Here is a 12,901-nt window from a genome sequence, read left to right on the forward strand (position 1 = left end):
GATTATCCGCGGACGGACGGACGGACGGACGGACGGACAGACAGACATGGCGAAACTATATGGGTTCCTAGTTGACTACGGAATCCTAAAAACGAATAACTACCATTTCCCTTTACGAAATGCACAAATATTGCCTTACTTCAAAAAAGAAATGTCCGTCTATAGAGATCAGTTAAATACTTCGAATCTCTCGAGAGTTGTGAATTTGTAAAGTTGTAAATCCATCTAGGTCAGACATAAACGTACCGGGTCAGATCAGTAACATTATCAAAATACTGGGTGTTAAATCCTAACATTCTATGGTTCATAGGCCTCAAACTTAAATTATTAATTTATAATAATATAAAGGTGTAATAACATTTTTTTACGATAAATAGAGATTGGATATGTTCATAACATGTGTCAGGTGTGATCGTGGTCAAATGTCTACCTAATCATACTAAAAAAAAATGTCTATTCTCGATGTAGGGAACAAATCAAATTATTTTATAAATATTTTTTGCGTGGTCGAGGTGGTGTAGCGGTTTATCACGTCAGCTCCGCTTTAGCTGGAGACCCGGGTTCGATTCTCTGCTTCGCCCCAGTGGGCTTGATCACTTTTTCTTTATTGTATGTTATCTATTTATTTCAGTTTATAATGTCTATTTTCCTTTTGTTATACACATTACCTTACCAACTTTTCATTGTAGTGTTTATCTATTAGTACAATATTATAATCGTCTATGACACGTGTTCAGTTCTGGCACTTTCGCGCTGTATCATAGTATTAGTAGTCTTGTCGACTTCCATATACGGTGATTTGATAGATCGATACATACTTCTTCTTCTTCCTTGCTCTATCCCACTTTAAGTGGGGTCGGCTCTCCTAATTACTGTGCGCCACGACATTCTGTCGAGGGTTGTCGGGTCAGGTAAATTATTAGTTTTGAGGAGCTTGGCCATGCAGGTCCACCATGTTGACGGAGGGCGTCCTCTGCCTCTCTTTTTCTCCGGCAGGTCGAGAGCTCTTTTGACGACATACTCATCATCCCTACGCATCACGTGCCCAAACCACCTTAGACGGTTTTCTGTGAGCTTTTCGGGTATTGGGGCCACCCTAAAGCTGCCACGAACGTACTCGTTTCGGACTCTGTCTAGCCGCGTGACTCCTCCCGACCATCTAAGCATCTTCATCTCCGTTGCGTTTTCTATCAATATCGCGAAGGTGTACAGCTCTCAGAGCCACTACTGTATTTTATTCTCGTTATAGTTTGTTAAATATGTAAATTCCTTTTTTCGTGTGATACGGTGTCAAACAAGCATAGAGCTCGCCATTGGATCAGAAATTTTACATGCGTTTTGCCGACCCTTTATAAATAGCACTTTTCAAACGCCCCGCCCCTTCTCTGGTTGAACTTTCATCCACTAGATACTCGTACTAGTTACGCCGGACGTTTACGACTTTACTTGGGTACTCTCGAGATTTAAAGTTAATAGGTCTGGACCACTCTTCTGCCGCATATCGTTGAAATACGACATGACTGCAGTAAAAAATAAATGAAAAGATTTTCGATTAATACTTAACCATAATATTTATTCAAAATTGTTCTAATGTTTCCAATTAATTTTATATACTTACTGCTATAATTAGCTATATTTATTAAGTAAAAAATGCATGCACCTAGACCTAAGAAATATTGAATACCCTTATAGGGTGTCATGTACCTACCTCTTTAATGTGTAACACCTAATGTATTGCAATACAATAAAGAAGAAAGAAAGAAAAAAGATTTCAAGAGGGCATGCGCAGAAATTATCAGACAGTTATCATAGTTACAAAGAAGCAGAGATTTAATTACAACACATATCGTACTTATAAATCGATAAATAAATTCGCTGTAAATCTTTTGTTCATTTTATTTGAACGATTCGAATGAAGTTATAAAGATATTTACTATAATGCTCGGGACTTAGCAAATATTTAGCACTGAGTATGAAATACGGGAGACGGCTTTGTGCCACGCAGCGCACTTTATGAGTTTACATCTTAAATCTCCAGCATGGCTGCTACGCCCGGCAAGATATTAGACAATTTATGTTTAATACCAAAATATTTCAATTTGCCTACAAGTGGGCAACTTTGTTTAATATTTTATAGCAATTTATAAAGTATTTTTTTAATTTTTTAATTTATGTGAAACATCCCCATAAATGATCATTGTATCATTGATAGGTATTTTATTTAAATATATATATATATACCTGAGCTACGTGTCAAGGTTCTTCGTTTTAAAGATATTTATGCTGACAAAGTTCACAGAATTCACAGCGTGCAATTTGGCAGCTTCTTTCCATTCACGAACGGCATAGGTACAGCAAAACGAACAATCCTATTTAAAACACTCTTAGAACAAATGGTTACCCTTCATTTAACCCGAACCGTAGTAGCACTCTTTACACGGCTTCCAACAACGTTATAAGCGGCTGAAGTGAAAAATACCTCAGAAGCGCGAGAATTAAGTTTTAAGTTTAAGCTTACCCCGGACTTTCGTGTTACGTCAGACCTTGGAACCGAGTCAAAATTATAAACAATTTAAGCTAACAGGCACTTTGCTAAAGTCTGCTTTCTGATCTCTGGAAACTATGTTGACATTGCATGTGTTGCTTGGTTCAACTTTTTATACCTAAATAGAAGATTTTTTTATGTAGATTACTGCTGGTGCTGAACATCAGATTTCTTAGTTACGCTACAAATTCTACAATACCTTACAATATCTTACGAGAAATGTACAGTCAGCTATACTATTTGCTTAGCACCTTTTCATACAAATTTCTATTCAATGTACAATACTTTTCTCATAGTATGTAAGTAAGTAGGCTGGTAGACAGTAGAGAAATGCTGTCATTTTCTTTGATATATATTCACTAGAATCTGATTTTCCCTTCTCCTCGAAATACATAATACATCACATGACTTCTCATTAATTGTATCGCAAGTGAGCAAGTCCTCCCGACATCCCAGCAGGGAGCGCGTAAATAATGAAAATGATCTTTACGAAACTCTTGGCCTACTTCCCGAAGTAGCCCGATACTTGCCTGTGGGTTGGATTGGGACAAATTAATTATTTTGCTGAATCTCACGGGTTCCTAACAAAGTAACGTCAACTTAAGTCACATTCTACAAATCTATTTGTAGAATGTGACTTCTCCGGATGGCTGTTTAGAGTATTTAGTGCATACTCTTTATTGCACACCTCATAAATAGTTTAGTTACTTCATTTATTGCTGCAGCCTTGCTGACTTTCTTTTTTCTTGACGACCAATCTGGCCTAGTGGACATTATGCCCTGCCTGCGAAGGCGATGATCCTGGGTTCGAATCCTTGTGGATGTTTTCTATGTGCCTATATAAATGTATTTGCAATTTTTGTATGTTATATAGGTATGTCGTTGTCTATACGTTATATTGGTACCCATAACACAAGCTTCCTTGAACGTTTCGTGTCAGTCAATCTGTGAATAAAAACTAATAGGTACCTAGCTGAACCGAAAATTAGATAATATTTTCTAAAAACGTGAAATCAAAATAGATGAACTGCACAGTAGGTATAAACTTGCCAAAGTCTGAAGCACTCAAATTAGCAGGCGACCTGGTTCTGGTCCTAAAATAAAGTTAGATATCAAAGGCGGGTTGGGGCGCGACCTTTGAGGTCTAGCCTAGAATGTGCATAGTGATATTAAATTAGGGAACTAATCTTAGTAAGAGGCTGCCCCTTCGTTTCTTAGGACAATATAATCGTAACTATAACTTTTTAAGTTCCGTTTTATGAGATAGTCAGCAAACGAACAGGTGAGTACCTGATGGGAAACGGTAATCGTCGCCCACGAACTTAAGCAACATCATAGGAGCTACTTAAGCGTTGCACGACTCTTGGGAACCCTAAACACCCGTTTCATGAAGAAGTTGTTGCCAGGCAGAGTGATGGCAGGTGGACCAAAATGTTGACCGAATGGTGGCCGCTATCGGATGTAAGAAGCGCCTGGCATCCGTTAGGGGGCACTTCTGGATGAGATTAGCCCAGGACCGGGATGGGTGGCGTACACGAAGGGAGGCCTATGCTCAGCAGTTAATGGCTGAAATGATGATGATGATGATTGTATTATTAATCATATCGTACCTATTTATCAAAAAATCTCTGGGTTTTCATTGTAAACTTTGTTTACTACATGGTGATTTTCCCTGATCTGTACACTCAGTCAGCGTCAAATATATCGTGACGGCCAAAGCGCCATATATCGAGACACACGTTTGTTCCTGTTCCTACTACTATTTCATAATGAAGATATTTGGCGGTTTATATGATCGATACCAGAGAAAATGTCGATACTGACTGTACATATTATTTACTATTCAAGACATGCCTACGCCAGAGCTGAAACGAGTTCCTAGGCGAGTCGTTGAATTTGGTCGATGCACATAAATGTTATCACGACATTTCACCGGCCCAATTGTTCAGAGATGACAATGGACAAGTCTCGCTAGGCCTGGCGATAATATCCACAGTTGATTTTGAAATGATGCGAGTTTGACATTTATAATCGATTCGAATAAGGCCCACACTCACTAATTCACAAATTATAATTACTTTTCAGCTTGGTTCCAACATAAATTAAACTCGATATCCCCGTAAAGATACCTTTTTTTTTAATTTATTGAAAAAAAAAAACCTTAAAAGTTTAAAGTTACAAATAATCGCCAAACTGTATAACAGTTTGTTGGCGGTGCGCTCTTGTACATGTATCTATTATATTTTACTATAAGTATTATGCTATAGTATAAGTAAGAGTAAACACAATACAATAGGTTAACGGATATCAATAAACACAGGTTGTATAACTTGGTAATTAGAATTACTGTACCTACATCCTACCTACTCTGTACCTACATCTAATCTGAGGAAAATGCTTCAGATATGAAAGTTTTATGCTAATGCTGAAAAATAACGAAGAACGCGCAAAATATTAGTGCTCTATAAAATACAATGTTTGTTTGTTAAGTCTGATTCACACGTCTGACATCATTTCCTGCAAAGAGAACTTACATTCAAAATAAAGGAAATTTGATATCCACTATCAAATAGGTTCCAATTTCGTTAATAGTGTTCCATCGCGCGAAAATCTCGTTTTGTAGAAACTACCTTTACTGTAACTAACGTCGTTACGCTTGAGATTCAATTCTAGAGTCTACTTCACTCCTGATTTGATACGCCACTTTCAATGACCTATTTTGGTAGGTATTCAATATAGGTATTCATTTTACTGTGAGAATTTTGGCTTTAAAAATGATTCTCGAGAATGTTTTCGTTTCATTCTCTGCGAAATGGATCCACGATTTAGAAGCGCAGACGTGCACAAAACGGAGTCTTTTACGGAAGGTATCCAAAATAATCCGACCTTAAAATGCCACGTCCTTAACGACATGATATAACTTAGCTGTACCCTTATCGTTCTAGATCTGATATATTTAGGTACTTGCTATATTGTGTTTTTATTTTTTTATGTATTTACATGTTTCTTCATTTAAATTATTTTTATTTTAGTTTTATATTCATATTTAAGTTCAAATAGCCAAACATAAGATTTTTAATAAATATAAGGTGTGAAATTGTAACTTTTACTTAATTAATACCAATGACAGGCCAAAGAGGGAAGTTTGAATCTTAAATATGAAATATGAACAATAGTTGTTTCATAGCTCTTTCATTATCGCCATGTCAAATCCCACATACTCATATAAGCTCGTATAATACAAATAACATTTTACTCACATTCCGTATTGCGCCATAAAATAAAAACGCAATAAAAGAGCAAGATAATATTTCATACATAACATGCATTACGCAGTTTGCGTGAGCTTGTAGAGAAATGAAAATACGTTGTTTCTCCTTAGCCGTATAAAACGCAAGGAACTCGTGGAAAATTTATTACGTTTAATAAAAAAATCTCGAATAACATTACTGTGAACGTAAAAGTTTTATAAGCAGCAAGGAGGTTCTCGAACAAAGGATGCGGGAGACCCGTTAAAGTGCGCCGTTAAATAAATCCTATAAAATTTATCCGGAATCAGAGTTTCGGTGAATATGGGACCCTACTAGTTTCGGCCATTCATCAATGCTCATAAATCTTTAGTCATTATAACGATGCAAAAATGGGCTTTCTTTGCCATCAGACGTCGTAGACTCATGCATTTAAATATTTTACCTCCAAATCTACCAACACACATTTATCTTGCGGCGGCGGTGCAATTCACGTAGAAGCAATATCAGTTAGGCATTTTTGGATCCTTCTACACATTGTCATTTAATGCTTGAATCCCCTCAATCTTTACGAAAGGTTGTGGTTTAATCTATGTAGACATCTAAGTTTTTCTTTTGAATAGTTAAGTGCGCTATGACTCAGAATAAACGGATTCCATCGAACCCATTATCTTTTCCATCGGAAAGGGATGAATCAGCGTAAGTGCGTTTTCACATTATCCGATCCGATATCGGATGTCGGACAGATATCCCATACATTACAGGCGCCATATTGGATTTTTTCTATGGAAATCCTTCCGACATCCGATATCGGATCGGATAATGTGAAAACGGCGTAATAGTGCCCTCCGAAGCCGTACGTGTGTCAGTTGTCAAATGTACATATGTAAATGCCTGCATTAAGCCGCCGTGGTAGCTGTGGCCCGCGATTCCGTTCCATTATAAGCCGATCAAGCCTGAAATTGTTTTTCACGTGAGCTCGCACTCAGCTCGCACGTGCTTGCATTCGAGGAAATATTACGGTGACACAGAGCATACGAAAACACTATACATCCAAAACTACTGAATTGATTTTTGTGAATGCATTGATTTTACGCTATGTCCCTGTAGTAGCGGACAGTCTATAAGTATTCAATCAAGTAACTTACTGAGATCTACCTACTATCTTATTTCAGTTGTCTAAGGCATTTGGTGAAGGAGTTGTATGATGTGATTTTCATTTAGAATCTAGAGCCAAGTGTAAGACTAAAATGAACAGGTACAATATACTTATTTCGTATTTAATTAATAAAGCAACCCATGCAGCTTCACGCAGTTTAAGTCTTCAATCAAGACATAGCTTCTCACTGCCTCACGTATACCGTACGTAGACCTTCAAGTATAGGAGTCTAATAAATCTCATAGAAATTCATGTTGAAATGTTCACACGCCTCCGATTTTTGTGCTTTCCAGTACGATATTTACTAAAAATGTCAGGATATAGAGCGAGTGCAATACCATCCCCATATTTCAAATATAAAGGCTTTTGTATTCGGCTAGTTCGCTGAAACTACGTGTCTCGTTATTTGAAAACGGCTGTCAATGACTCCGATTCGAACGGTATTCATGTGCGGACTACATCCATCCAGAAATCATTATATTTCCGGCTCAACGCCTCCGTAGATTAAAACTAGTTCGGAATAGGCGGTAAATAACGCCGCTGGACGCTCCCGTCCCGGTGAGCTGCTGCGAATGAAGAATGTTTGCAAACTAGCTTTCGACCTTACCCAACTACCTGGAAAATACCGGAAAATGGAAGAGAATTTAAATGAACTTGGAAAAAGATGAACTAACTTTTGATGAAAAGACTGCCTCTTTATATTTTCCAATACATTTCCATTTACTTTAGCAAAGTTACTTAAAATAAATCATATCTATATTTTAAAAGTTCAGATTGCTATTTGCTACTTAAGGAGGGAATCAGAATATTTAATTTAGCCCGTCCTGTTTATTATGAAAACGTATCCATTACTTTATTAACTCAAATTCATTCTGTCGTTTCAAAGCAAAATAGCAGAACTTTATTTAAGTTCCCTTAATTTTAATGGCAAAAGTTTGGCAAACCTTTATTCCAGCTGAGCATTGGGCAAAAATGTTTTAGGATTTAGATTGACTGTGTACTTCAACTTCGTTAGAGTCGGTACGGAGAAAACTGGCTTATTTTTACTGAAAAATTATACGTGTTCGCTGGCCCGTGTCCGTGCGGCGTGCGGCAGACCGCCGAAACCTGATTGGAAGGATCAACTGCCTTATGGCACCCATTTCGGAGAAGATTGCTCATTATCATATTGTAATGAGCGTACTTGATACTTATGATTTTATTTTGTTTTGGCACTAACAGAAAGTTTTAAAATGTAGATCGTATTCATATAACATATACACCTGTAATGTAGGTAAGTATGTGTTTGTTGTTTATTAACTTGCCTTGAAGGGACATTCCTCGAATTGAAGCGCTACACAGTACACAAATTACCTTTATTACTCAATGTTTAAAGAAACCATTATAACTTCTTACTGATACGAATTTTAGTCCCGGAGGGCGATTTTTGAATCTCGCATACGGGATTTTGTCACTAAAATACCTGTTGAAAACGGTGACTTGCTTATTATTTTCAGTGACAATTTTCTGAATTCGAACGCGTGAGACTCAAAAATCGGCCCGCAGTTTGCGTTTCTACTCGAAATCCCCAATCAAGATTCTATTCGTGGCAAACCATTTATCTCACAAAAATGAACAAGAGATTTGCCCGTCAAATCGGATTTAACCCCAGAAAGCTGGTGCTGAGGATCATTTATCTCGAGCGATCTTAGTTGAGGAAGGTACAACGACGTAATTTCCGCAGACTCCAAACGACCTGCTTCAACTGAATAGCGATTCGATAATGCTCCATATCAGGCACAAATGGGCTGTCTTCGTGTGAAATCGCTACCTATGGTAGGCAAATTCTAAGACTAGGTACTACTATAGATATATTAGGTAGACAGGTACATATCTATTATTTTTTTATAGTCCGATGTCGAAAATAATAGAGACTTTTATGAGAAACTTTGTGATCATTTGCATATTCGAATGCTTTCACTCTTCTTCTCCTCACCTTACCTTTACTCTGTCGCGTGTAACAAAAGAAATCTTGAGTGGCGAGTTGTTTAAAAAGACAGCTGTTTAAAAATAATACCAACCAAAAATACTCTTCCTTAAAATAGCTAGGATTGACTAGGTAAGACCGTAGCTGCGTAGCAACAAAAACAGTACCTTGTATCACGTTAAACAGTCTTCCCAGATCCACTTCACCCCGTCTTACAAATTGTTTAGGTACTTAGGTATGTTACGTGTATTTTCGTTGTTATTTGCACAAGTTACGAATCCTCTCAGCAATAATATCTGTGACAATAATGTTAATTGCTTCAATTCCAAATTTAGTTTTACGTAAGCCGAGGGATATCTAAGCTGCCAAAAACTTCTCCAAGTCCTATATTATATAGACACTTAGTTTTACTGCAGTACGGGTGTAAACCCAGCGGTACAACTTCAGGCAGGTTATTATAAGAACAGTTTTCGCCAACTTGCATCGCATGCATTTATGACATTCATGCATTAAATTGAAACTTTACAACGTGTGTCAGTATAACGAGCTCAATTTTCAACGAGTTTAGTTTCCTAATTCGAGTCTGAATATCGTTAACAGGTATTTATTACGTACTACGTATAATGCAAGTTGAGATTGTGCTTAATGTGCTGTAATTTTTTTATTGTTGTCTGACCTACTTGTATATTGTGTCACAAAGTATTATATAGCATGGAATAATGTAACTTAAATTAAAATTTTGAAAAAACTGCCGACATACTGGACCGATCTTCATGAAATACTCCCGACTATTTCAGCTTCCAAACAAAAAAAAACTAAATCTGAATCGGTTCATTCCGTTCGGGAGCTACAATGCCACGGACAGACAGACACACACACAAACAGACAGACAGAAAAACAGACAAACAGACACGTCAAACTTATAACACCCTGTCGTTTTTGCGTCGGGGGTTAAAAATAGACCTATTAATACTGACCCCTAGGAAGGAATATACAATGAAAAATGTAAAGCTACAATAATAGTACCTATTCTTAATTATTTTGACCTTGCCGCCAATTAGCGGGAGGCTCGACTTTAATTACATGAAAGGCTAGCGAAATTTGTTAAGGCACCTAATATAAAGCACATTGTTATAACCATAAATAACGGGCTGAAATGGTTATACCTGCTATATATAAATTTACAGTGCCTTAATGTCTTCAATCTTCATTATATATTTCAGGAAATAGCAATAAAATGAGCCATTACTCGTATGGCTACCTATAGATTGACTATACGCCGCTACTGATAGCTTTGACGTGACCCTTGGCAGCAATATTGTGAGAGAGGTGGACAGATTAAAGTGTAAAGTACAATTTGTAGTTGGATAAAGTACAATTTTTAAAAAGGAATCACCTTTTTTGGATACAAAAGGGTTCTTACGAAATAAATTATATTATGTGAATGTAATCTTATACACTTCTGATTTAGTTATATTTTGAGTTTGTACATTATTGTTCAACGGCTACATCAGGTAAACCTGTTTCTAACGAACTATTTTTAATAATTCAGAGCCTTTTCTACTGTCAATAAATATATAAAAAAAAAAACTTTATTTCAGACCAAAGTCCATACAGTGAGCATTACATTATTTAAAAACTTATTATAATTAAATTAGATTAAATTAATCTTAAAAATTAACATATTAATATGCAGTAAATAAATTCATATAGTGTCTATGGCATCAGTCTTTTCGAATGGCAAAAACTATACGGTACAGAAAAAATCAAAATTGTTTAATCCATACTTCAACAGGAAGTTCACTAATAAGAGATAATAATTCAACTATTCATTAATCTATCAAGATCAAGTTTACCACTTCTAGGATCTGGAACCAAACCACCAAATCAGGGACAATATTCCAAGCCTGAGTACCTAGTAGGCATTTCCTATATTCTACCAGCTCAGATCACAAGTTACCTAACAACTTATTTACAACTAACTCTACCTACACAAGATCCAATGTCTAGACTAAGTTTTAGTTGAATAGGAGTTAAAAACCAACTATTTTAGACTGGAATATGATCGTAAACTTGTATAATAAGTAAATACAGAAGCTAAAATAATGTAATTATACTAGTTCGACCATATAGGTAGGCCTATTTTTTGACATAGGGCTAAGCCCTTGAAGGCGAGGCGACGCCTGTTTGAATGTTCTAGAAATCATAAAGGAGAAGGTACGAGAATCTACGTCTACCTTTGACTGCACACTCAGATTCCCAATTGTTATCTACATATATCTTGTTACGCACACACATGGATATGCAATCTATCGGAGGGTAAAGGCAGCGTCTCTAAGATTAATTCAACCCAGGAGACTATGTTCGCAATGTTCCAGCTATCCGGTGCATGGATGCCATTCGTGTTATTGAATTAGTTGCCAGCACGAGAATTTAATTAGCTGGATCCTTTGTTTGAATTATATCAAGGTGACAAAAATATATCACGTTATTGATAATTCTGATTTCGATTAGGTAATTATAATAGTTATTTGTTATACAACGGCAAAGTTGTATTTTAACGCTGAGTGTGGAATTGAAAAACGAGCAAGTGAAAGGATTCTATAGTTGAACCACGAGCGAAGCGAGTAACACAAAACTTTTCCCCTCACTATAGCGAGGAAACTAAAACGCAAACAAATGCGTTTATCATTGCTTCCAGTAGTTCCACAGGTGGTAAATCATCTTAATTACTAGATTCACCTACTTTTATCAATTTTAAAGCAGTTAATTTTACTTTATTCAAGGTCAAATTACTTTACCCACTAGTGGATAAAATGCGTTTTTACCCGCTGGTATTAAAGGACAAAACACGTGTTTCCGAGCTAGTGAGGGGAAAAATGTTTTATAAACCTTTCAAAATAGTTTAACCTTAGTGATTTATTATAGTAAGTGCGTTTTCACATTATCCGATCCGGTATCGGAGGTGGGACCGATATCCCATACGTTACAGGCGCCATCTTATATTTTTTCCATTGAAATCTTTCCGACATCCGATATCGGATAGGATAATGTGAAAACGGACTTACACTATGAGCAAGAAATAGTACATTACGATACAAGTGCGTAAAAAAGGAAGTTCGAAACTAGTGGCGATAAATTAAAACACGACCGAAGGGAGTGTTTTAAATCGACACGAGTTTTGACTTTCCTTTTCGCACGTGTATCGTACGACGTTTTTCAGTACATATAGCCATCCGAAGTTTCGACCTGACATATAATGAACCACTTCTCGCACTAGTGCGTAAAAAAACACCATCTGTACTGAAAAATCGCCACTCGTTTCGAACTTCCTTTTTAGGGTTCCGTAGTCAACTAGGAACCCTTATAGTTTCGCCATGTCTGTCTGTCCGTCCGTCCGTCCGTCCGTCCGTCCGCGGATAATCTCAGTAACCGTAAGCACTAGAAAGCTGAAATTTGGTACCAATATGTATATCAATCGCGCCAACAAAGTGCAAAAATAAAAAATGGAAAAAAATGTTTTATTAGGGTACCCCCCCTACATGTAAAGTGGGGGCTGATATTTTTTTCATTCTAACCCCAACGTGTGATATATTTTTGGATAGGTATTTGAAAATGAATAAGGGTTTACTAAGATCGTTTTTTGATAATATTAATATTTTCGGAAATAATCGCTCCTAAAGGAAAAAAAGTGCGTCCCCCCCCTCTAACTTTTGAACCATATGTTTAAAAAATATGAAAAAAATCACAAAAGTAGAACTTTATAAAGACTTTCTAGGAAAATTGTTTTGAACTTGATAGGTTCAGTAGTTTTTGAGAAAAATACGGAAAACTACGGAACCCTACACTGAGCGTGGCCCGACACGCTCTTGGCCGGTTTTTTGCACTTGTATCCTAATGTACTATTTAATTTATCCTCCTTTGACCATCTATCGAAATAATACTTGGATAAGATTATTTTTAAAATCTCAGTTGGAATAATA

At 36.7% G+C, this 12,901-nt stretch overlaps 2 protein-coding genes across 2 annotated transcripts in view; one reads left to right on the forward strand and one right to left on the reverse strand.

Moving 5' to 3' along the window:
• Positions 1-12,901, forward strand: part of LOC125226317 — a 92,515-nt gene that overhangs the window by 15,112 nt on the left and 64,502 nt on the right. The window lies entirely within an intron of this gene.
• LOC125233640 lies at positions 847-1,173 on the reverse strand. Its single transcript, XM_048139711.1, has one exon. The coding sequence runs from the start codon at positions 1,171-1,173 to the stop codon at positions 847-849; it is 327 nt and encodes a 108-aa protein (XP_047995668.1).

Source organism: Leguminivora glycinivorella, chromosome 1, assembly GCF_023078275.1.
Source record: "Leguminivora glycinivorella isolate SPB_JAAS2020 chromosome 1, LegGlyc_1.1, whole genome shotgun sequence".
Lineage (NCBI taxonomy): Eukaryota > Metazoa > Arthropoda > Insecta > Lepidoptera > Tortricidae > Leguminivora > Leguminivora glycinivorella.

What these genes read in the sequence shown, in the direction of transcription:
- LOC125233640 (XM_048139711.1), bottom strand. Translation starts at nt 1,173, where the DNA reads ATGAAGATGCTTAGATGGTCGGGAGGAGTCACGCGGCTAGACAGAGTC.